Source organism: Salvelinus sp. IW2-2015, linkage group LG10, assembly GCF_002910315.2.
Source record: "Salvelinus sp. IW2-2015 linkage group LG10, ASM291031v2, whole genome shotgun sequence".
Taxonomy (NCBI): domain Eukaryota; kingdom Metazoa; phylum Chordata; class Actinopteri; order Salmoniformes; family Salmonidae; genus Salvelinus; species Salvelinus sp. IW2-2015.
The window spans coordinates 2,826,496-2,853,555 of NC_036850.1; the positions used below are offsets into that span (position 1 = coordinate 2,826,496).

At 42.6% G+C, this 27,060-nt stretch overlaps 1 protein-coding gene across 1 annotated transcript in view; it reads right to left on the minus strand.

The window, feature by feature from the left end:
• The window catches only part of LOC111969182 (bifunctional glutamate/proline--tRNA ligase), a 64,167-nt gene extending 41,164 nt beyond the window's left edge, over positions 1–23,003 (minus strand). The window contains exons 1-9 of the mRNA XM_023995125.3: positions 22,816–23,003; positions 14,399–14,483; positions 14,045–14,144; positions 13,174–13,330; positions 9,886–10,031; positions 9,583–9,671; positions 9,321–9,447; positions 7,110–7,302; positions 6,743–6,914 (exon numbers count right to left, since the gene is read on the minus strand). Of these exons, the coding sequence (XP_023850893.1) occupies positions 6,743–6,914; positions 7,110–7,302; positions 9,321–9,447; positions 9,583–9,671; positions 9,886–10,031; positions 13,174–13,330; positions 14,045–14,144; positions 14,399–14,483; positions 22,816–22,858 (1,112 nt within the window). The 5' untranslated portion in view covers positions 22,859–23,003. The remainder of the gene's footprint in view (positions 1–6,742; positions 6,915–7,109; positions 7,303–9,320; positions 9,448–9,582; positions 9,672–9,885; positions 10,032–13,173; positions 13,331–14,044; positions 14,145–14,398; positions 14,484–22,815) is intronic.
• Positions 23,004–27,060: the final 4,057 nt, after the last annotated feature.

Sequence of the window (27,060 nt, forward strand, 5' to 3'; positions counted from 1 at the left end):
TATCGACAACAATGAGACAGCCTATAGGGAGGTCAGAGACAACAACCTCTCCCTCAATGTGAGCAAGACAAAGGAGCTGATTGTGGACTGCAGGAAAAGGCAGGTTGAACAGGCTCCCATTAACATTGACAGGGCTGTAGTGGAGAGTGTTGGGAGCTTCAAGTTCCTTGAAGCATGGTCCAAACACACCAGGACAGTCATGAAGAGGGCACGACAACGCCTATTCCCCCTCAGGAGATGGAAAATATTTGGCATGGGTCCCCAGAAAGTTCTACAGCTGCACCATCGAGAGCATCCTGACAGGCTGCATTGCCGTCTGGTATGGCAACTGCTCAGCCTCCGACCGCAAGGCACTACAGAGGGTAGTGCGTACGGCCCAGTACATCCCTGGGGCCAAGCTTCGCCATTCGGGACCTCTAAATCAGGCAGTGTCAGAGAAGGCCCTAAAAATTGTCAAAGACTCCAGTCACCCAAGTCAAACTGTTTCTATCTGCTACCTCATGATAAGCGTTACCGGAGGACCAAGTCTAGGACCAAAAGGCTCTTAAACAGCTTCTACCCCAAGCCTAAGACTGCTGAACAATTAATCAAATGGCCACGCGGACTATTTACTTGACCCCCCCACATTTGTTTTTACACTGCTGCTATTCGCTGTTTATTATCTATGCAGTCACTTTACCCCTACCTGCATGTACAAATTACCTCGACTAACCTGTACCCTGCACATTGACTCGGTACAAGTACCCCCTGTATATAAGCTCTTATTTATTGTGATACTTTTACTTTAGTTATTTGGTAAATATTTTCTTAGCTCTTACTTTATGCTGCAGTAGTTTATGTGTCGGGGGGCTAGGGTCAGTTGGTTATACCTGGAGTACTTCTCCTATCTTATCCAGTGTCTGTGTGAATTTAAGTATGCTCTCTCTAATTCTCTCGTTTCTCTCTTTCTTTCTTCTCTCTCGGAGAACCTGAGCCCTAGGACCATACGTCACGGCAAACCGGCATGATGACTCCTTGCTGTCCCCAGTCCGCCTGGCCTTGCTGCTATTCCAGTTTCAACTGTTCTGCCTGCGGTTATGGAACCCTACCAGTCCCAGACCTGCTGTTTCAACTCTTAATGATCGGCTATGAAAAGCCACTGACATTTTTCCTGATTATTATTTGACCATGCTTGTCATTATATGAACATTTTGAAAATCTTGGCTCTCTCTAATTCTCTCCTTCTCTCTTTCTTTCTCTCTCTCGGAGGACCTGAGCCCTAGGACCATACGTCAGGACTACCGGGCATGATGACTCCTTGCTGTCCCCAGTCCACCTGGCCTTGCTGCTATTCCAGTTTCAACTGTTCTGCCTGCGGTTATGGACCGGCCACCTGTCCCAGACCTGCATTTTCAACTTCTAATGATCGGCTATGAAAAGCCAACTGAAAATTATTCATGATTATTGTAGTATCCTTAAAGGCTTCTATAATTACGACTCATGAGACTTACTAGGTTTAGTATTTAATTGTAACTTAGATTTACATTATTATGCACCTGGTTAAACTACCTGAAGCTTTCTTAATCATAGTTAATAGGCAGACATAGGAAATAGCTCGGATAGCGGGAAGCAAACCCCGTCTAGAGTCATACTGCATCTATTGGTAAACATAAATATAACCAGGTTACTACATTCCCCCCTTTAAAGCTAATAACCCAATTTAATTCCTTTCTGAGCTATGCTATATTCTATTTAATTTTTTCAAAAATGATCTCCTTTAGGATCTGAAAAGTCTGGCGGACGTCTCTCTCTAATAGAGCGTCTCAGAGGTGGTGTAGCTGGTGCCACCAGATCTTCACCCCTTGATGGTGAAACAAAGTCTTTTGTGGAGACTTCACAGGAGGAGGTCGTCCCGGACTGGTGGTCTCAGGAGTTGAGCATTGTTGGTCTCAGGTGGTTTGTCCAACTGCAACTCTGGGGAACGTTCACAATGTCCTGTCCTGCTCGTTTAAGAATTGATCCAGATCTCTCGGATGGAACTGGAATTCGAGCTCGGATCCTATCCACTTGTCTCCTTAGTCTTTGTACACTTCCGATGATCATGGTATAAGATACTGGTCCTGAGCAATCCTCAACGGTACCTTCAATCCATTTAGGACCAAACCCATAGTTTCTTGTATAGACATCATCTCCAGTTGAGAAACTTCTGAGTTTGGCTCGGGTATCATGATTCCATTTTTGATTCCATTGCTTTTGTTGTATTTTCATTTTCAGGTCTGGTCTGATGAGATCCAAGGTTGACCTTAACCTCCTTGACATCAACATTTCTGCAGGTGACACCCAGTCGTAGCTTGAGGAGTAATCCTGTAGCTAAACAAGAATCTTGACACCTTTGTTTCAATGCTGCCTTGCATCTTCCTCATCCCCTCCTTCAAGGTCTGAACCGCACGTTCTGCTAATCCGTTTGAAGATGGGTGAAAGGGGCCGACGTTACATGCTGAATTCCATTTTGTTTCATGAAACTCTGTGAATTCAGTGCTTGTAAAACAAGTAGCATTGTCACTAACCAACATTTGAGGCAAATCCCATAACACTGAAGCTTTGTCTCAACTTCTCAATCGTAGCGTACGATGTTGACAGTGTTCATGGGGTAAACATCCATCCACTTTGAATGAGAATCAATCAGCACAAGGAACTTTTTCCTAGGAAAGGTCCAGCGTAGATCCAACTGTAGTCGTGTCCATGGTTTTTCTGGCCATTCCCATGGATGTAATGGCGCGGTGGGTGGTGACTTCCTGTTTACTCTGACAATCTTCACACCGGCTAACCTCATTTCCACATCGTGGTCCATCTTTGGCCACCAGACATATGACCTCGCTAGGCCTTTCATTCTCGACATACCTGGATGCGACTGATGCAACAACTTCAGTAGCAACCCCGCGCCTTGTGGGGGATAACTACTCTTGAACCCCACAGAACACATCCATCTCGAACACTCAATGCCAAGCGGCGAGTGTAGTAAGGCATGATCTGAGGCTCTGTCACTGTAGGCCATCCTTTCAGGATAAATTCATGCACTTGTGATAACGTCACATCCTTTGAAGTCCATTGCCTGATTTGTGCTGTGTTCACTGGTGCATCATCCAACACGTCGATCATCAAAACCTGGTCATTTTCTTCTTCCTGACTGATGATTTCTGGAACAGGCAGCCTACTCAGAGCATCAGCATTCCCATGGTATCTACCTGGTTTGTAAATTATTCTGTACTCGTAAGCCCTGAGCCACACATTCCAACGTTGAACTCTTGGAGAGACCATTTGTGGTACTGGCTTTTGTTCATGGAACAGCGAGATCAGAGGTTTATGATCCGTCACAATAGTGAATGTTCTCCCGTACAAGTACTTGTGGAATCTCTGTATTCCGAATATGACAGCCAGTCCTTCCTTGTCCAGCTGAGAGTACTTTTTCTCCGCTGGCGACAACGTTCTTGACATGAACCCGATAGGTTTCTCGGCACCATTCTCCATCCGGTGGGATAGCACCGCCCCCACACCATACGMTGAGGCATCACACGATAAGATGAGATCTCTGTCTGCTGAGTAGTGCACTAGCACTTCAGCTGATTGCAGTAACACCTTTGACTTTGCAAAAGCTTCTTCCTGTCTTTCTGACCATTTCCAGGCCACATCCTTCCTTAACAGTTGATGTAGAGGAGCTAAGAGRGTAGAGAGGTTCGGGAGGAAGCGATTATAATAATTCAGTAAGCCTAGATAGGCTTTCAGCTCTGTAACGTTTGTCGGAGCTGGAGCTTCCACAACAGCCCTCACTTTAGCTTTGACAGTGTGTAACCCCTTGGCATCCACCTTGTGACCCAGGTACTGCACTTCATCAGCTAACAGTGTACACTTGCTCCTCTTCAGCCGGAGACCGGCATCCTCCATCCTCCTCAAAACTTCACCTAAGTTTCTGAGATGTTCCTCCTTCGTGACTCCCGTGACAAGAATGTCGTCGAGGTAAACTGCTACCTTGGGTATCCCCTGCAGAATTCCCTCCATAGTCCTTTGGAAGATAGCTGGTGCAGAAGACACCCCGAAAGGTAAGCGTTTATAGGTAAACATCCCTCTGTGGGTGTTTATGGTCAGGTACTTCTGTGAAGCTTTATCCATTAGCACTTGCTGATATGCGTGACTCATGTCCAGTTTTGTAAACTGTTGCCCTCCGGTTAACGTTGAAAGCAAATCCTCCACTTTGGGTATTGGGTACTGCTCCAGAAAGGAAACTCTATTTACAGTCAGCTTATAGTCACCGCATAATCTGATTGAACCATCTGGTTTTAGTATGGGAACAACTGGTGCTGCCCACTCAGAAAACTTGACAGGTACAATTATATCCTCTGCTAAGAGTCTGTCAATTTCCACATCCACTTTAGGCTTCATGGCATATGGAACTGATCTTGGCCTATAGAATCTGGGAGTAGCATCAGCAGCAACATGAATGGTAGCTTGGACCCCTTTTAATGTCCCTAGCTCTTCTTTGAAAACACACTCATGCTTTGAAAGTACCTGCTGTAGTGTCAATGTCTCTGTGGTGACATGTTTGATTTCATCCCAGTTCAATTGTATTTCCTCCAACCACCCTCTTCCTAGTAAGCTGGGGCCAGTACCTTCCACTACTAAGAGAGGCAGATTTTTCTTTTGTCCTTGATATTCCACTTGAACATCAGCAACTCCAATCACAGTGATCTTCTCCCCTGTGTACGTTTTGAGTTTAATGGGGGTGTCTCTCAGTTTAGGCACTTCAACGGTTTTCCACTTCCTATAGAATTGGGACCTGTTCATCAGAGTGACACTACATCCTGTGTCTAGTTCAAACGGTACCTTCAATCCATTTATTCCCATTTCCACAATGAAAGGCTCCACCTTCTTCATATTCGCCCCCTGTACACTGTACATTGAGAATGCTTGCTCTGYGTCTGCGCACTCACTTTCACTTTCTATCACTTGATTAGAGCGGTAGCTAGAGCGTCTGGAGGTATTCGGTTTTCTGACCGTCCTCTTTTCTGCAGCCCGTGGCTTTTTTTTATTGCGGCACGCCCTCGCAATATGGCCTATTATCCCACATGCATAACACTTTTCGTGTTTGAATTTACAGTCAACTGCTGCGTGTTTGCCTTTGCAACGATAACAGTCTCTATTGGCTGCTGCACCACGGCTTTCTGTTCTTTGAAATTCTACGCGCTCAGCGTTGCTCTCTTTTATTGTATGGCACGCAGTTGCGCCCCTTGTCTGCAAATCCAGTGCATTTCTATTTGCGGACTCCATGGCCTGGGCCAGTTTGAGTGCATTCTCAAACGTGAGATTAGGCTCTGATAACAATCGTATTTGTATCCTGTCATCATGAATCCCACACACCAGCCGATCGCGTAGCATTTGCGATAATGTATTCCCATAGTTACAGTCCAATGCTAGTTCTCAACTCAGCCACATATTCCCCCACTGATTCGATAGGTTTTCTCATGCGTGAATCAAACTTGAATCTTTGTACTATTTCACTGGGTTTGGGGTTGAAGTGATTTTTTAATAGCTCGACTAAATCTACGAATGACTTTTCTCCTGGTTTATCTGGGCTCAACAGGTTTCTCATTAAGCTGTACGTCTGTGCACCGACACGCTTATGAGTTGGATTTCTGTTTAGCGGCATCAGTTATTTCATTAGCAGCAAAGAAATGTTCCATTATTTCACAGTACTCTCCCATTCCTGATTTTTAGGATCAAATGGTGTAGCGAGCCTATTGTTGCAAAGCCATCTTTTCCGATTCTTTCTCCCCTCACACAGTCAATAATTTGTCCTACCCGTATCCAGGGAATCAATCCTTCAGAATCTTCCACCGTTCACTTGAGTCTCACTCCCGCGTCGCACGCCAAACCTCCGTTAACTTCGTGGCAAAAAAATCCAACGCAGTTCTCCATAGTTACCTCATCGCCAAATATGTAGTATCCTTAAAGGCTTCTTATAATTACGAACTCATGAGACTTACATACGGTTTAGTATTAATTGTAACTTAGATTTACATTATCTTATGCACCTGGCTTAAACTACCTGAAGCTTTCTTAATCATAGTTAAATAGGCAGACATAGGAAATAGCTATGGATAGCGGAAGCAAACCCCGTCTTGAGTCAATACGGCCATCTATTGGTAAACATAAATATACCAGGTTACTACAATTATTATTTGACCATGCTTGTCACTTATGAACATTTTGAACATCTTGGCATTTTCTGTTATAATCTCCACCCGGCACAGCCAGAAGAGGACTGGCACCCTCATAGCCTGGTTCCTCTCTAGGTTTCTTCCTAGGTTTTGGCCTTTCTAGGGAGTTTTTTCCTAGCCACCGTGCTTCTACACCTGCATTGCTTGCTGTTTGGGGTTTTAGGCTGGGTTTCTGTACAGCACTTCGAGATATTAGCTGATGTACGAAGGGCTATATAAAATAAACTTGATTTGATTTGAACTGCATTGTTGGTTAAGGGCTTGTAAGTAAACATTTCACAGGAAGGTCTACACATCTTGTTTTCAGCTCATGTGACAAATAAAGTTTGATTTGATTCGATTTTTTKGGTATTGCAAAACCTGTCCTTAAGACTATTTATACAATTTTTAAAAATCAACAGATTTATTTGCTAGTGCATTAGGTTAAATAATTATAAAAAGCGCATTAATTCCATTTAAAAAAATGTTGGTAGCATGCCGTGTCCCCCTACCTGTAGGTGCTGCCAGTGCGGGGGTGGGGGGCATTCTTACAGCGGTAGAGGGTGGGGTCGCGCATGCAGCCGTTGTTGGAGGCCATGTCAATCTTGGCCCGCATGCAGCACGTCTGGCCGTACTCCGTGCCCGCCTTCATCTCCTCCCACATCTTCAGGTTCTGCTCCACCGCTGGGGGAGAGCGAGAGAGGGGTGAAGATGCAATGAGTGAAGACAACGAGTGTTGCGGTCATCATAATTACTTCCACATGCCCTGTGAAATTACGCCATGTGGCTACAACTATCAAATCGTTTCAGATTTAACAGTGCCTACGGATTAAGGGTTATGTTGGAATTCAGCCATTGCTCCACTCCTATTCCCCTTACAGTTGCTGCGGTGGCAGGACTCTGTGCGCTGTTCCCTCGCCGCCCTCATCTGTTCTGGGGGTGTGTCGTCGATGTAGGCCTTGCCCTCCCTCAGCAGCTGCTCCGCCATGCCCTGGATGCGAGGGAAGTGGTCGCTGGTGTAGGTGAACTGGTCAGGCTTGATCTGCAGCATGGCCACGTCCTCCAGGATCACCTATGATAAAACAGAGGGATAGAGTTTTCAGGGGTTTCATTACAACCACTTGCATTGCATCACTTCAAAGCAGCCCCGAAAAGTCCTCAAGGCACGCCAAGTTTTTTATCAGGCCAGTTACACTCAGAGATGGAAACACAAAAGTCTGTCTTTAGGCCAAGCAATTCTTACGGTGGAAACATGCCATTAGAGTCCAATTCCGAGTTTAAATAAACGTGTGAAACGCACACTTTCAGATTGATGTCAATGGAGACTTGTACGAACATTTGAGTAAGGCACAAGGATCTCAGGTCAGAATAGCACTAGGGTTGGGCGATGTCAACCTTTGTCCTATTGTGATTATGGACCCAGAAAGCATTGATATATAAATGGTATCACCTCTTAACGGCCAACCCCTCCCCCAAAACTAATCTAAAAACGCCAGTTGGCCTATTACCCAAAAACGAATGAACTGGATGAATCATAACGTTGTCGATAGCCTGGGCAGAGGCTAAGTGCCGGCACATATGTTTTTATATTCCTTTCTGGTGGAGGAGCTTCTGCCTGAAACAGGTGTGTGTTTGTCTTAGTGGGGCGCACATGATGGAGCAGTGACAGTCTGGTAAGTAACGGGACTGCCTTAGGTTATACATCATGGGCTGGATAGAGGCAGTTTACTCTATTCAGAACTGGATAATAATTGCTTTATTTGCCTCATAAAATAGTAAATATACAATATTGTTTGTTCCATCTCTCATAAAGCCGTGATTGAAAATAGCCTATAGGATTAGGCTATAAACTTCTTCGGGATCGGTGTCCCTTCCACGGGACGGTTGAGCTAACTTAGGCTAATGCAATTAGCATGAGGTTTGTAAGTAACAAGAACATTTCCCAGGACATAGACATATCTGATATTGGTAGAAAGCTTAAATTCTTGTTAATTTAAAAAGCACTCTCCAATTTACAGAAGCTATTACAGTGAAATAATACCATGCTATTGTTTGAGGAGAGTGCACAATTTTGAACATGGAAAGTTAATAAACAAATTAGACATTTGGGCAGTCTTGATAAAACATTTTGAACAGAAATGCAATGGTTCATTGGATCAGTCTAAAACGTTGCACATCACCCTTGCATGCAGGGATTTTAATCGGATTTTAATCGGCCGCATGAATCATTTTTCTTAATAAGCTTAAACTTGAATAAACTTGGAATTTTATTTTTCTATAGGCTATTGATATTGTTTGTTCTCTCTTATTATTAGTCCCATGGCTACTTTACGTTTTTAAGCTAGTCAAACAACAGATGGAACTCCGTTACATTCATTGTTTGATCAGGAGAAAGCCATGCATAAAACGCTAAAAGCATAGCCTGTAGCCCAAAGTCAAATTAAGAGAGAAGAGAATATAGGCCACGTTTTTTAAAACAGCTAGAGAAAAGATAGTTAAAGAGTGTCCATTATAATAAAAAAAATATTAAGTTTAGGCTATAGCCTAAGACTAATAATGCATCCGACAGCGGGGGAAAACTATATTTTCTGACTGGACATTTTGTGCTGCTTTGGTGGATTTCTCCGCTCCGTCTGGCCTACATTCCTCTCTTGCGTTCTCTAGCCTATAACATATTTATTGAAATAATAATTTCCCTATTTCTATTTGCTATAGCCTATGTGTGCTGCCCTGCTGTGCGCTACGAGACTCCGTTCTTTACTGCGCAGACCAATTCAAGTTCAAAATAGGCTAAACACTAAATGATCACCTGTCACATCACGATGTTGTCACCATCAACGAGGCTGTCAATCATCGTCGATGCTATCGTAATATCSCCCAACCCTAAATACCACCCTGTATCAGCATGGAGGAGATTTTCCCATGGTACTTTATTTATCTCGTTATATTGCCTCAATGTGTAAGCAATTCTTCAACATGCATGTAGACAGTATTTTCACACTTGACGGTGTATAAATCAAGAGAAAATAACTGATATGAAACAATTTAGCTAACCAAACGAAAATAAAAAAGGGACATTTGGGGGAACACCTTCTCAAAGTCCTCCTTCTCCTTCTCTGGGTTGGTGTCGTCGAAGCGCATGATGAGCTTGCCCTTGAATGTCACCTGGTAGTGCTGGTTGAGCAGGGCAGCCTTGGCGTGGCCAATGTGCAGATACCTGAGAGAGAGGAATAGAAATATTAATACAAGTAAAAGCTATACATTTCCCCTTTTTAAATGTTAAAAATACATTCTCCTGTTTGTTCCTACTGAACGCAACACTATTGTTTTTCTGCCAAGTGGTGACACTCACCCGCTGGCCTCAGGGGGGAAGCGAACCACCACTTTTCCCATCTCGGCTCCCGGCAATTCAACAAACTTGCCCAAGTCCTGCTTCTTTTCCTGTTCCTCAGAGAGTAGGGACACAGAGAGCAGGATACAGTCAGAGGGATGTGGGATTGCATGCATGCTTGATTTAAGTGTAAGTTTGTGTGAAGTGTGCMGATTTCAAGCTAGGACTCCACTCTTTACATTGGATTTACAGACAGAAATCCATTATTTCCAATACAAAGAGGAGACATACAGCGAGTTTACCTTTGGCAGTTGTGTTACTTACATCGGACTTGTGAGGAGGGGCCTTGCTGTTGGCATACTTGTTGCCCACTGCAGTAAAGGGCACTTGGGAGCCTAGGAAGGAAAACCAGCGAGCCACGTGAGAGAACGCCCCCGCCTGCTTCTGGATTGACTGCCACTCGTTGCTACCTGTACGGACACACGTGTGAGTGTGTAAGCGAGAAAGAGAGAGGGCGAGAACATACAACTGTCAAGTCCAAAATCAATGCCTAGCCTCGACTCCTCAACATCAGATGTTATCAATATAGCTCTGTGCATCTAGTACAAAGTGCATCTAAATAGTTTAGTTTTTAGATGCACACTATGTATGTATGACTGTCTACACTGTCATGATGTTGCCCTGTTGGGTGAGGTTTATGACCCCCCCCATAAATAACCTTTCCCCCTTTTCTCTCCACTCTACAGAACAGACTCTTGGAAAGCCCTGTGTTACCACAGAGAAAGTACGGTATCATCAAAAGGTTGGGAAATGGAACAATATTTCCCTTTCTCAAACTGTTGAAAGTGTCCGTTGGTACTTAAAGAATACGATGTCAGGTCAGTTGATGTCTGGAACATTATATATATCTGATGATATGAAGACAAATTGTATCTTGGAAAATCAACACATTCTAGTCAGCAGATTTCACATGGAATTGTTGTGCAATTTAAATATGAAACTATTTGAGAGGAGATTAAATGTGATTTTAGCTTCTAAATGAGAATTGTTTTCATAAGTAAACTTATGCTCACTCAGTGGCCATGCCCAAGTGAACAGGCATTGGTTGAGAACTATGAAACACACCCTTCTCTCCCCCAGTACAAAAGCCCGTTGACCGAAGTTAACCTCAGTTCCTGATGACATGAGGACTGGTGTCCATACGTTTAAAAGTGTTAATTTCAAATACAAAACTAAAAATATGAACTACTGTCCTAACATTTAAAAGGGAGTATTTCAACGTGGAGCTGACGATCACCGCGCAGAAATGGTTAATTTCAACTAGACCAGCCAGAATACAGTGAGAGCTAATTGTGGCAACTTGGTATGAACTTTGAATGATTATTCCCTAAAGAAGAAGTGATACCTCCTAGACGTTGAGTTATCAGCTGCAGCTGTAAACATATGTGGCCTAAGAAAGGACAGAATCTCCTAATAACGACAGGGTACATTAACGTATCCGCTCTACAACACTATGACCAGAAAGATTCTTCAAAAAGTACAACGGCGATCTCTGCTTGGTAAACCAGTCTTACATCTTCGACCCGAAGCGCAGCTCAGAGTAAATATATATATTGCATTTTCCTTTTCCGAATGAGCGGTTACTAGAATGCATAAGATTCTGTATTTACGGTATGATAGCTTCTCAAGGTCCGATAGAGACCCAATCCCTTTGTCTTCCCGCTCTTTCATTGAAACCCAACCCCCTTCCTTTGTGTAACCAGCCATCATATTGGGTTAGCCCACTAGGGGCTTTTCATGACAGATCATAAACTCAGCAAAAAAAAAGAAAAGTCCTCTCACTGTCTGTGTATATTTTCAGCAAACTTAACATGTGTAAATATTTGTATGAATATAACAAGATTCAACAGACATAAACTGAACAAGTTCCACAGACTAACAGAAATCGAATAATGTGTCCCTGAACAAAGGGGGGTTCAAAATCAAAAGTAACAGTCAGTATCTGGTGTGGCCACCAGCTGCATTAAGTAATGCATTGCATCTCCTCCTCATGGATTGCACTGGATTTACCAGTTCTTGCTGTGAGATGTTTCCCCACTCTTCCACCAAGGCACCTGCAAGTTCCCGGACATTTCTGGGGGGGAATGGCCCTAGCCCTCACCCTCTGATCCAACAGGTCCCAGACGTGCTCAATGGGATTGAGATCCGTGCTCTTCGCTGGCCATGGCAGAACACTGACATTCCTGTCTTGCAGGAAATCACGCACAGAACGAGCAGTATGGCTGGTGACATTGTCATGCTGGAGGGACATGTCAGGATGAGCCTGCAGGAAGGGTACCACATGAGGGAGGAGGATGTCTTCCCTGTAACGCACAGCGTTGAGATTGCCTGCAATGACAACAAGCTCAGTCCGATGACACACTGCCCCAGACCACGACAGACCCTCCTCCTCCAAATCGATCCCGCTCCAGAGTACAGGCCTCAGTGTAATGCTCATTCCTACGACGATAAACGCGAATCCGACCATCACCCCTGGTGAGACAAAACCGCCACTCGTCAGTGAAGAGCACTTTTTACCAGTCCTGTCTGGTCAAGCGACGGTGGGTTTGTGCCCATAGGCGACATTGTTGCCGGTGATGTCTGGTGAGGACCTGCCTTACAACAGGCCTACAAGCCCTCAGTCTAGCCTCTCTCAGCCTATTGCAGACAGTCTGAGCACTGATGGAGGGATTGTGCGTTCCTGGTGTAACTCGGGCAGTTGTTGTTGCCATCCTGTACCTGTCCCGCAGGTTTGATGTTCGGATGTACCGATCCTGTGCAGGTGTTGTTACAAGTGGTCTGCCACTGCGAGGACGATCAGCTGTCCGTCCTGTCTCCCTGTAGCGCTGTCTTAGGCATCTCACAGTACGGACATTGCAATTTATTGCCCTGGCCACATCCGCAGTCCTCATGCCTCCTTGAAGCATGCCTAAGGCACGTTCACGCAGATGAGCAAGGACCCTGGGCATCTTTCTTTTGGAGTCAGTAGAAAGGCCTCTTTAGTGTCCTAAGTTTTCATAACTGTGACCTTAATTGCCTACCGTCTGTAAGCTGGTAGTGTCTTAACGACCATTCCACAGGTCATGGAAATCATGGAAAACAGTGTTTAAACCCTTTACAATGAAGATCTGTATGTGTAATTCTGTGTGATTCTGTGTGATTATTTAGGTATTTARTAGATAAATAATTAAGCCAATTTGTGTATTGCTGATTCAACTTGTTAGCCAGGGTTCGTTCAGATAACCAAGTACCTACAACAATCAGAATGAGACCAATCAAGGTGACAATTAATAATTGACTGCAATTGATAAAAAAAGATCTTCAGATCTTTAAGAGAGTGAATTCGGGAGATAACCGCTCTATATTGCTTCTGTGGTGCCCCAGGTTATTAATGGTTTAATTGTTACATGGTTTAATTAAATTACGTAATCAATTAAACGTTAGGTAATCGATTTGATAAAATTGCATGTCATATAATTGAATCATAGTCAGAGACAAGACAACACCCCATCCATCTTTGGTTATATAGTTAGACGCCCACTAGGGTCAGCTGGGTCACTGGGACTGACTGACCTTTGAGCGCGGCCCACACACAGAGGTCGGCCAGAGTCAGGCTGTGGCCCACCAGGAATGTGCGCAGAGCCAAGGCCTTGTCCAGCTCCTCTAGGGCTGTAGCTAGGCCCGACTGTCCACACACGCGCCGCGTACTGAACTCCAGCCAGTGGTCCACCTGGAGACAGAGGAGGGGATGAAGGSGAGGGTATTGAAAAAGAGACAGGTTGAAGACAGTAAGGAGGGGAGGGGACCGAATGGCACACAATCTGAAATGCCTTGGATATAGCTGCATCGCAACTGATAAGGCTCAAGTAATAATAAGTTGATCCATTAAATAGCAGTGAATGGCTGAATTAATTAATTTAGTGAGGGCCTCCCAAGTGATGCAGCGGTCTAAGACACTGCATCGCAGTGCTAGCTGCGTTACTACAGATCCTTGTTCGATACCGGGCTGTGTCTCAGCCGGCCGTGACTGGGAGACTCATGAGGCGACACACAATTGGCCCAGCGTCGTCTGGGTTAGGGGAGGGATGTCCTTGTTCCATCGCGCTCTAGTAACTCCTGTGGCGGGCCGGGCGCATGCACGCTGACATGGTCGCCAGGTGTACGGTGTTTCCTCCGACACATTGGTGTGGCTGGCTTCTGGGTTAAGTGTGCATTTTGTCAAGAAGCAGTGCGGCTTGGCGGGGTTGTTTCTGGACTACCAATTAGATATAATAGAAATTAAGGAGAAAAAGGGGGTTACATTTTTTTATAAATATATTTAGTGGGGCCTCCAAGCTCTGAGTTGACTAGCCATAACACAGCGAGAGCTAAAGCTAATAATGCTGGGTAAATCTTGGGCAAGCCCAAGCACTTAGACTAGCATTGCCACACTGATTCCTATCACCTCAGTTTGTTCCAGCATGTTGGAGCCGTACAAGCTCAGAGTGGGAGTCACACGGGCAAGGTAGCGAGTGATGGAGTTCACGTCGCTGAACTGCACTGACCTGAGGGAGAGAAGGGGAGAATAACCACTGTCAGCCAGGCAGTGGTTGATTATTGCACAGTCAGTGCCTTATAAAACATCCTTATATAAGCCAAGCCACTATTGGTACTTTTGCAAAACACTAAACAGTGTCAAGTAGCTGAACCTAAAATGTAACAAATCCTTTACTCTCTCTTCACACATCAATGACACATTGTCATGAGAACATTTGTGAAGAAAAAGTGTTGTGTTGTGTTGTGGTTGTTGTGTACTCACTCTGAGACACGGAGCTTGTTGTCTTTGCCCTCATCCACAGACAGGTTCACGCTGCCCTTCACATGCTCAGCTGCCAACAGCGCCCCTGCAGGCAAAGAAAGTAATCACAATGTAATTGGAAACTAAAGACCTCACCCGTCCTATCATGCATCCATTACTTGACAGAGTGCCCTAAATGGAAGTGTGTGTGTGTTGATTTCATAACCCTTAGTTACCAACTAGCCAGGGGGCACTCCAGAGACTAAACAAGTTCCAAAACACAGAACGTTATGTTCTCACATTGTTGTGCGCCAGACAATGATGACACCCAAAGCCAATATGTGACACGTTTCAAGAAGTCACTACTTGACAGGAGAGGCATGAGTGTTTTTTGGGGCAGAAATACCTTCTGGAACATGTTAACTTTCATGATCCTTCATAACACACTTGTATGGCATCTATAAATACAATTGTTAAATTACGAGCCTAGTTGGTTTAGTCACAGAAAAGGACAGGAACCTTCCCAATAGCCATGACTGGCTGTGCTAATGGATAGGCTGGACATGCCTAGAGATGAGTTCGGATTGGTCTGCCATGTAACTCGCTTCTGTCTATAACCAGTGATGCAAACTTAGCAATTTTGTTGCTAGATTTAGCAACTTTCCAGACTACCCTGGCAACTTATTTTTCAAACAGCACCTAACAACAAATGTAGCTACTTAAAAAAATATATTTTGAACTTTTAGCAACTTTTGAAAAGTGACTCAAATGCTAAAATGCATGCATTTTCCCTCTAAATGACACAAACGATTTTCTCTGTCACACAATCAGTCACAACACACGTGCCTGGCTGCAAAAGTGCATTGTGAGTGACGTCAGCATCAGGCGCTCAGCTCGTGCACAGGCAGCAGCAGGCCAGCAGCAATTTCAGCAAATTGCAAATCATTGTTGGCTGACTGCAGCAGTAGCAGTACGGGTTCGACGAGCCAAACCCAATGAACATAGTTGGTCACGAATGTTTGATCTTGAAGAGAACTTCCAACATCAATCAACATGTCTCAATCAAAATTGTACAGCCAGAAGTACAGAAAAGAGTGGCAGTCTGTACCTGAACAAATGTCAAATCATATTTTTTGCCGAGATGGCCAGCCAATTTGAGTAACGTTATTGTGTATTCCACGTAATGACGCAGTTTTACGCTATCACGCAATGACATCACAACGTCATTTAGCAACTTTTAGCAACCTGCCTCTAGCAACTTACCCTGAAAATTAGTTGGCAACACTGTCTATAACATTAGCTGCTCAGTATGTGTAGACAATCCTTTTTTGAAAAATATAACGTTAGCCATGGAAAACTGCAAAAGTGTTGCTACTGCGCTCAACATTGCTGCCCGGAAAAGACACGCTGCTGTGAAGTATTCATCCATGTATATGGGTAAGAGTCTAACCACATTTTCAGATATTATGCGTTTCTAATTTTGTCAGAAAGTTGTTTTCCTTGCAAGTTAAAGCGTACTGTTAGCAAGCTAGCGAACGTTAGCTTGCTGGCTCGCTAGCTAACATTACATGATCTAGTAGTCATATTATTTGTATCTCAAGAATCCATTTGCATTGCTAGTTATAGCCTAATGTTAGCTAGCTAGTTAACATTGAACCTAGTTGGTTAACTTTAGCTACGTGCAGATTCATACTCCAGAGTTACATGCATGGTGGCTAGCTATGACAATGCGTTCGTACTGTAGGTATGGGTTAGGATTGTGGTTTACTGTTTAGCTACCTACCTACCTACCTGTCTACACCTACTTAATAGGTGTAGACAAAGAGCTCTCCAGTAGGCGTACCAAAACATTCAAGGGCCATTTTATCAAAAGGAGGGTTACAAGTTTATTACCTTTCAAATCAGAATTACTTTCCCATTGTTCCTCAACTGCAGCTTATGATATACCATTTTGTTGATCTGAATCTACTTTTACCCAATGTAAAAAAAGAAAAATGATTTCAAATGTTACTACATAAGACCGAATTGAGGCGGTCGGACTAATTGACAAATGTCTGTCAACTAGGGCCGGGACAATACCAGTATCACGATTCTCGTAAATATCAAGGCAAGGAAACAAAACACGAAGCAGAACTGACTTTTTGATGAAAAACAACCCTAAATGTTGGAAACAAACATGATTATGATATCATCCAGAATGCTTGTGTTTGGCATTTTAGACTAGCTAGTATGCATAATGCATACTTAAGAAACTTGCCAAACTTGTTCACAGTTGTTTTTGTGTACTCAACAGCTTTGAACTGTGAATAACTTCCCATCAAAAATTCTGATTGGAATGCATAAACCAGTTAAAGTATTTCCAGCTGGTCTCTTACGTCGTTTGCATCAGCAAGTTATTATTGCAAACGTCATGACAGCAACTATCCAAAGCAAAATATAGACTCAAATCAAACTGTATTTGTCACATGCGAATACAACAGGTGTAGACCTTACCGTGAAATGGTTACTTACAAGCTTAACCAACAATGCCATTAAGAAAATATTTACTAACTAAAGTTAAAAAATAAGAGTAGCGAGGCTATATACAGGGGGTAACGAATCAATGTGCGGGGCCACAGGTTAGTCAAGGTAATTGATGTAATATGTACAGTACCAGTTAAAAGTTTGGACACACCTACTCATTCAAGGGTATTTATTTTTTATATATTGTAGAATAATAGTGAAGACAAACTATGATATAACACACATGGAATCATGTAGTAAACAAAAAAGCTTCACCTGGAATGCTTTTCCAACAGCCTTGAAGGAGTTCCCACATATGCTGAGCACTTGTTGGCTGCTTTTCCTTCACTGAGGTTCAACTCATCCCAAACCATCTCAATTGGGTTGAGGTCGGGTGATTGTGGCGGCCAGGTCATCTGATGCAGCACTCCATCACTCTTCTTCTTGGTAAAATAGCCCTTACACAGCCTGGAGGTATGTTTGGGTCATTTCCTGTTGAAAAACAAATGATATCCCATCTGGTTTGCGCTTAATGGGACTCGTGAATCACTGAAGAATGCTGTGGTAGCATTGCTGGTTAAGTGTGCCTTGAATTCTAAATAAATCACTGACAGTGTCACCAGCAAAGCAGCCCCACACCAAAAATATCACATTTGGACTCATCAGACCAGAGCACAGATTTCCACCCGTCTAATGTCCATTGCTTGTGTTTCTTGGCCAAAGCAAGTCTCTTCTTATTATTGGTGTCCTTTTAGTAGTGGTTTCTTTGCAGCAATTTAACCATGAAGGCCTGATTCACAGTCTCCTCTGAACAGTTGATGTTGAGATGTGTCTGATACCTGAACTCCGAAGCATATATTTGGGTTGCAATCTGAGGTGAAGTTAACTCTAATGAACTTATCCTCTGCAGCAGAGGTAACTCTGGATCTTCCTTTCCTGTGGCGGTCCTCATGAGAGCCGGTTTCATCACAGCGCTTGGTGGTTTTCGCGACTGCACTTGAAAAAACAAAGTTCTTGACATTTTCCAGATTGACTGACATTCATGTCTTAAAGTAATGATGGACTGTCATTTCTCTTTGCTTATTTGAGTTGTTTATGCCATAATATGGACTTGGTCTTTTACCAAATAGGGCCATCTTCTGTATACCACCCCTACCTTGTCACAACACAACTGATTGCCTCAAATGCATTAAGAAGTAAAGACACTCAACAAATTTACTTTTAACAAGAAATACCTGTCAATTGAAATGCATTCCAGGTGACTACCGCATGAAGCTGGTTGAGAGAATGCTAAGAGTGTGCAAAGCTGTCATCAAGGCTAAGGGTGGATACTTTGAAGAATCTCAAATATAAAATATAGCATTCCAGGCTAATTCCACATGTGTTTACATAGTTTTGATGTCTTCATTATTATTCTACAATGTAGAAAAAACTCTTATGAGTAGATGTGTCCAAACTTATGACTGGTACTGTACATGTAGATATTCACTAAACATGTATGCATAGATAATAAAACAGTGAGGAGCAGCAGTGTAAAAATGGAGGGGGGGGGGGGTGTCAATGCAGATAGTCCGGATAGCCATTCGATTAGCAGTCTCATGGCTTGGGGGGGTAGAAGCTGTTAAGCCTTCTGGACCTAGACTTGGCACTCAGGTATCGCTTGCCATGCGGTAGCAGAGAGAACAGTCTATGATTAGGGTGGCTGGATCATCTTGAACCATGTGTGAAAATGACTTAAGATGCAGCCATCTTATGACCTTGCAWGAAACATTTCGCAAAATGTTTTAATTAGCCAGATAGCCATTTACTCACCAAATATGCACCTGAGGTACCTACAGTTGAGGTCGGAAGTTTACATACACTTAGGTTGGAGTCATTAAAACTTGTTTTTCAACCATTCCACAAATTGCTTGTTAACAAACTATAGTTTTGGCAAGTCGGTTAGGACATCTACTTTGTGCATGACACAAGTAATTTTTCCAACAATTGTTTACAGACAGATTATTTCATTTATAATTCACTGTATCACAATTCCAGTGGGTCAGAAGTTTACATACACTAAGTTGACTGTGCCTTTAAACAGCTTAGAAAATTCCACAAAATTATGTCATGGCTCTAGAAACTTCTGATAGGCTAATTGACATAAGTTGAGTCAATTGGAGGTGTACCTGTGGATGTATTTCAAGGCCTACCTTCAAACTCAGTGCATCTTTGGTTGACATCATGGGACTATCACAAGAAATCAGCCAAGACCTCAGAAAAAAAAATTGTAGACCTCCACAACTCTGGTTCATCCTTGGGAGAAATTTCCAAATGCCTGAAGGTACCACGTTCATCTGTACAAACAATAGTACGCAAGTATAAACACCATGGGACCACGCAGCCATCATACAGCTCAGGAAGGAGACACATTCTGTCTCCTAGAGATGAACGTACTTGGTGCGAAAAGTGCAAATCAATCCCAAAACAACAGCAAAGGACATTGTGAAGATGCTGGAGGAAGCAGGTACAAAAGTATCTATATCCACAGTAAAACGAGTCCTATATCGACTTAACCTGAAAGGCCGTTYAGCAAGGAAGAAGCCACTGGTCCAAAACCGCCATAAAAAAGCCAGACTACGGTTTGCAACTGAACATGGGGACAAAGATCGTACTTTTTGGAGAGATGTCCTCTGGTATGATGAAACAAAAATATTACTGTTTGGACATAATGACCATCATTATGTTTGGAGGAAAAAGGGGGACGTTTGCAAGCTGAAGAACACCATCCTAACCGTGAAGCATGGGGGTGGCAGCATCATGTTGTGGAGGTGCTTTGCTGCAGGAGGGACTGGTGCACGTCACAAAATAGATGGCATCATCAGGCAGGAAAATTATGTGGATATATTGAAGCAACATCTCAAGACATCAGTAAGGAAGTTAAAGCATGGTTGCATCATTACCTCTATTATTCTGACATTTCACATTCTTAAAATAAAGTGGTGATCCTAACTGACCTAAAACAGGGAATTTTTACTAGGATTAAATGTTAGGAATTGTGAAAAACTGAGTTTAAATGTATTTGGCTAAGGTGTACGTAAACTTCTGACTTCAACTGTTTTCCTGTCCAAAAACAATACATTACATTTTTTTCTTTTGATTGTACATTTTTATTTCTTGCAGTATTACTTTAGTGCTTTATTGCAAACAGGATGCATGTTTTGGAATATATGCATTCTGTACAGGCTCCCTTCTTTTCACTCTATCAATGAGGTTAGTATTGTGTAGTAACTACAATGTTGTTGATCCATCTTCAGTTCTCTTATTACAGCCAGTCGCCATTGGTCTCATGGTGAAAACCATGAGCGGTTTCCTTCCTCTCCGGCAACTGAGTTCGGAAGGACGCCTGTGTCTTTGTAGTGACTGGGTGTATTGAGACATCATCCAAAGTATAATTAGTAACTTCACCATGCTCAAAAGGGATTTTTTTTTTTGCCCATCTACCAATTGGTGCCTTGCCAGGCATTGAAAACCTCCCTGGTGTTTGTGCTTGAATCTGTGCTTGAAACTCCCTGCTCGACTTTGAAGGGCCTTACAGATAATTGTAAACTCATTAAAAAAAAGAAAACGTCCCTTTTCCAGGACCCTGTCTTTCATAGACAATTTGTAAAAAAAATCCAAATAACTTCACAGATCTTCATTGTAAAGGGTTTAAACACTGTTTCCCATGATTGTTCAATGAACCATAAACAATTAATGAAAATGCACCTGTGGAACGGTCGTTAAGACACTAACAGCTTACAGACGGCAGACAATTAAGGTCACAGTTATKAAAACTTAGGACACTAAAGAGGCCTTTCTACTGACTCTGAAAAACACCAAAATAAAGATGCCCAGGGTCCCTGCTCATCTGCGTGAACGTGCCTTAGGCATGCTGCAAGGATGCATGAGGACTGCAGATGTGGCCAGGGCAATAAATTGCAATGTCCGTACTGTGAGACGCCTAAGACAGCGCTACAGGGAGACAAGACGGACAGCTGATCGTCCTCGCAGTGGYAGACCACGTGTAACAACACCTGCACAGGWTCGGTACATMCGAACATCACACCTGCGGGACAGGTACAGGATGGCAACAACAACTGCMCGAGTTACACCAGGAAYGCACAATCCCTCCATCAGTGCTCAGACTGTCCGCAATAGGCTGAGAGAGGCTGGACTGAGGGCTTCTAGGCCTGTTGTAAGGCAGGTCCTCATCAGACATCACAGGCAACAACGTCGCCCATGGGCACAAACCCACCGTCGCTGGACCAGACAGAACTGGCAAAAAGTGTTCTTCACTGACGAGTGGCGGTTGGTCAGATTCGCATTTATCATTGAAGGAATGAGCGTTACACCGAGGCTTGTACTCTGGAGCGGGATCGATTTGGTGGTGGAGGGTCCATCGTGGTCTGGGGCAGTGTTTCACAGCATCATCGGACTGAGCTTGTTGTCATTGCAGGCAATCTCAACGCTGTGCGTTACAGGGAAGACATCCTCCTCCCTCATGTGGTACCCTTCCTGCAGGCTCATCTGGACATGACCCTCCAGCATGACAATGCCACCAGCCATACTGCTCGTTGTGTGTGTGATTTCCTGCAAGACAGGAATGTCAGTGTTCTGCCATGGCCAGCGAAGAGCCCGGATCTCAATCCCATTGAGCACGTCTGGAACCTGTTGGATCAGAGGGTGAGGGCTAGGGCCATTCCCCCCAGAAATGTCCGGRAACTTGCAGGTGCCTTGGTGGAAGAGTGGGGAAACATCTCACAGCAAGAACTGGCAAATCTGGTGCAGTCCATGAGGAGGAGATGCAATGCAGTACTTAATGCAGCTGGTGGCCACAYCAGATACTGACTGTTACTTTTGATTTTGAACCCCCCTTTGTTCAGGGACACATTCCATTTCTATTAGTCACATGTCTGTGGAACTTGTTCAGTTTATGTCTCAGTTGTTGAATCTTGTTATGTTCATACAAATATTTACACATGTTAAGTTTGCTGAAAATAAACACAGTTGACAGTGAGGACCTTTCTTTTTTTGCTGAGTTTGTGTGGGGTACAGAGATGGGGTAGTCATTAAAAGAAAATCCCGTTACACACCATTGCACACAGTTAGTCCATGCAATTTATTTGACTTGTTAGCAAATTTATACTCCTTAAGTTATTTAGGCTTGCCATAAAAGGTGTTGAATACTTATAGATTCAATATATTTCAACTTTATTTAATATTGTAAACATTTCTAAAATATTACTCCACGTTGACATGATGGGGTATCGTGTGTAGATCAGTGACACAATATACATGTAATCCATTTAAAAATGTCGGCTGTAACAACAAAATGTGGGGAAGGTCAAGGGGTGTGAATATTTTAAGGTACTGTACCGGGCGAAACAAAAGTAAATTACGATAGTTGCAGGCAGGGCAGGTATTTGGTGAATAACGACCGCGTTGCATACAGTAAGTCAACGCTTGCAGAGCTGTCTAATGGGAAGATGACTAGAAGCATTCTGGGCATAAAGATCATCTCGTCATATTCATCGTCGGTCCAGATACTGGTTCACTTCCCATCTAGCGTAGCTTCAATATTAAGCTAGCTAGCTACGTTAGCTGTGTTGTGACTTATTTAGCTGACATTTCCAACGACTATTGTTACATCATGCATTGAGAACTTAAAATAAAATATCTAACTAGCTAGGATCAATTTACTACATGAAATACCAACATAACATGTATAATTAATTATTTCCTGGTGATAGTTTCGACATTGTGTCACGACAGAAGTCTAGCTAGCTCTCAGTAGCTATAATGAACTGTCATCACGGACCCTCACTGTCAGACGACACATGCTAGCTTACTTTTACTAGCCAAAGATTCTTGTCCATATTTTAGCTTTACCTAGCAAACAATACTATCACGCTTACCTAAAGGAGGGTTGCTACTGTTGATGGTAAGGTTTAAAGCCATGCTTTCTCTTCCCTTTCTGTTCGTGAAGGCTCTCGCACTGTCCAGAAGCTTTTCTAAAGTCTGCTCTCCGACAACACTCTCTTCAAGCAAAGATTATGGATATACTGACAAGATACTTGTCTATCCGCCCTAACAATGGCAGTCGTTGTCCACAAAGCGGCACGGCGCAGGGTCTAGCTCCCGCCTATCCTTTCTTTGGATTGGTGGATACATCTAATTATTGTAACCTATTTTGAATTATAAACTGTGGTTCGATCCCTGAATGCTGAATGGCTGACAGACGTGGTATATCAGACCATATATAATGGGTGTGACAAAACGTGTATTTTTACTGCTCTAATTACGTTTATAATAGCAATAAGGCACCTCGGGGGTTTGTGGGGTATGGCTAATATACCACGGCTTTGAGGCATCCTTAGCCGTGGTATATTGGCCATATACCACACCCCGTCCGGCCTTAAACTGAAATATTCGATGAGGGTTGTTGACGTCAACCGCCTGTATTCATTGGAGAGAGAAGCTATGYTACTAGCCTCAATCACGAATATGCATTCTCGAGACAACTCCGATATAAAGTGTTGTTTTCTCAGTTGCCCGGATGTCACGTGTCTTACTTATGTCAGTACACTCGTATGCATTACGAAACGTCTATTCGATCAAATAAACCTCACGTAGCAAATAAGCCATACATTTTTTTGGTGACCAAATTCGACACTCTCTCATCGACCTCCATACAAAAACTCCTTCCTTTGTCGGCGAAAAAATGCCACCTGCTGGAGGGAGACAGATTTTCAGACGAGTTTGGGCTCTCTCTTCCTCTTCCTCTTCGTCTCTGCTTCAACCAAAAGCCACGCCGGCTACACGCAGCCCAGCTTCTTTGAGTATGTGCAACGGTTTTAGGAACCCTCTTGGAATTGGTGTAGAGAAGAACCGTTCTAAGACTTTAAGTCATGGCCAAAGAGTTTGGCCTCTTCCTTGGGTATGGTTTAGGAATAATATAATTACAAAAATGCATATTACTTATGACTGTTAGCTAACTATCTATGCCAAGAGGTCGYCACTAGTTACCACAGTCACAAAGTCATAAACAYCGCCTATTTCTACAATTTCTCCTCTAAATATCTGATTTTAAACCTAACCTTAACCACACTGCTAATCTTATGACTAATCTTATGTATTTGTAACTTTTTAAATAAATAGAACGGGAGAAAGAAAAGTGGAAGCATATAGACTTTAGTTTAGTTTTAGTGTGTGGTATTTTAATCAAAGGTGTAAGGATATTTCTACAGTAGTGGCCAAATATATTGGCACCCTTGCACTTTTCTTAAATAATTCCCTATTTCTTCTCAAGTAAGTTGAAATAAAAAATTCTAAAACCTTTGCCAAATCAATTTTATTTTTGTAAACTGAAGTTTAGAATTTTTATTTTGAAAATAACAGTGGGATAAATGACTTAAGTAAACATACTTTGAACTAATATTTAAGGAATTTTTTGGGGTATCAGAACTTAACTTTGCTATTTATATTTTTGACAACTTTTACTCCACTACATTCCAAAAGAAAATATGTACTCTTTACTCCCATACATTTTACCTGACACCCAAAAGTACTCGTTACATTTCTAATGCTCAGGCAGGACAGCAATATGGTCCAATTCAAGCACCTATCAATATAACACATTGTCATTCCTCTACTGCCTCTGATCTGGCGGACTCACTCAACACAAATACTGCGTTTGTAAATTATGTCTCGGTGTGAGAGTGTGCCTCTGTCTGTCCGTCAGAGAAATAAAAAACAAGAAAATCATCCCGTCTGGTTTGATAAATATAAGAACTTGATGTATAGCATTTACTTTGACTTTTTACTTTTATTCAGGTATCACAATTGAGTACTTTTTCCACCACTGGAAAGTAAAGACAAATGGCATGGACAAAATGATTGGCACCCCAGGCTTAGTTGCACAGCCTTTGTGTGTGCGTGTGTGTGTGTGTGTAATGTTGTGAAGCCCTTCGTTGCCATTCACTGTCGTGAGCTATCAAGGTCATTTTAGGGAATAGAAATGAAGGAAGGCGGGAAATAAAGTTAAGACTTTCTGTTTTTATTTGAATGATGTGGAGGGAATTGACCTCACTAAACAGGTAAGAGAAATGAGAAAGGCAAGGAGAGGTAGACTGTCAGTTAACTTTTTTCACCATTTAAGTAAAGCCTACTAATAATAAGACCATACATTTTGATGTAGACACCAACGGGACTTCTTGTCCCCTTCGCCAGACCTATATGATTTTCATTTACAGTTGAAGATGGAAGTTTACATACACCTTAGCCAATTACATTTAAACTCAGTTTTTCACAATTCCGGACATTTAATCCTTGTAAAAACTTCCCTGTTTTAGGTCAGTTAGGATCACCACTTTATTTTAAGAATGTGAAATGTCAGAATAATAGTAGAGAGAATTATTTATTTCAGCTTTTATTTCTTTTATTACATTCCCAGTGCGTCAGAAGTTTACATATACTCAATTAGTATTTGGTATCATTGCCTTTAAATTGTTTAACTTGGGTCAAACATTTCGGGTAGCCTTCCACAAGCTTCCAACAATAAGTTGGGTGAATTTTGGCCCGTTCCTCCTGACAGAGCTGGTGTAACTGAGTCATGTTTGTAGGCCTTCTTGTTCACACACGCTTTTTCTGTTCTGCCCACACATTTCCTATAGGATTGAGGTCAGGGCTTTGTGATGGCCACTCCAATATCTTGACTTTGTTGTCCTTAAGCGAGTTTGCCACAACTTCGGAAGTATGCTTGGGGTCATTGTCCATTTGGAAGACCCATTTGCAACCATTCTTTAACTTCCTGACTGATGTCTTGAGATGTTGCTTCAATATATCCACATAATTTTCCTGCCTGATGATGCCATCTATTTTGTGAAGCGCACCAGTCCCTCCTGCAGCAAAGCACCCCCAAAACATGATGCTGCCACCCCCGTGCTTCACGGTTGGGATAGTATTCTTTGGCTTGCAAGCCTCCCCCTTTTTCTCCAAACATAACGATGGTCATTATGGCCAAACAGTTCTATTTGTGTTTCGTCAGACCAGAGGACATTTCTCCAAAAAGTACGATCTTTGTCCCCATGTCCAGTTGCAAACCGTAGTCTAGCTACGGTTTGCAGGAGTGATGGTTGCTGATAATGGGCCTCTGTATGCCTATGTAGATATTCCATTAAAAATCAGCCGTTTCCAGCTAAAATAGTCATTTACAACACTAACAATGTCTACACTGTATTTCTGATCGATTTGATGTTATTTTAATTGACAAACATTTTTGAACGGTAGTGTATGCCTTTTATTTCAATGCATGTGTAGGATTTATCTGGCATAGTTTGCATTTGCGGTCAACTGTTTTATTCACTGGTTACTTTCACAGTGACGGCGGTATTTGAAGTCAGCCTTGTTGTGACTTGGTAGCGTGTATTATGCATCTATTTCATGTTGCAGTGTATGCGCAGTTCCACAAGTAGAGTTAATTTATGAGGAGGTTGAGTAGTGCTTGAAATTGTACACAGAGTTCCACAGACTTTAAACCTAATATAATTCATGTAATTTTTGTTTGTTTTTGCTGTTCTCCAAAAATAATTGTTGAGATTTTGCCATACCCTAGGTTTAGCTGAACTGACGCCACCGCATTACAGATTACTATAACAGCAAAATTGTGCAAAAATCTTTTACAATTATCTTACCCTTGGACCACCGACAATTTCACCTTTTTCATTGTTTTATTTAATTTTTTACAATTTTGTGTGTTTCAATTTCCACCAGCCCACCCAACACAAAAAATGGTCCAGCCCATCTGTAATTTACCAGAATTGCCAAATGGCCAATGTGCCCCTGGCTGTGATAGTTGTAGGCCTAATTTATATTTTTTCAGTAAACTAGTGCAATTTTGGTTTCATATATTGTTATGAAAATAAACACAACTGAACAACTTGATATTTAGAGCATTACCCCAAAATACATGTCCTGTTTTTGGCTTCAAAGACTATAATAATTGTAGGTTATAACAAATGTTCAATGTCATGCAGAGACATAAKTATAATTGAGATCATGCAAATCTTTAATGATTACTTAGTTGGGCTAACAATTTTTTACTTATTGTTATAGGCCTACTTCATCAGCATCCTCTGCTTGCATCCCTAATCCCTACCTGT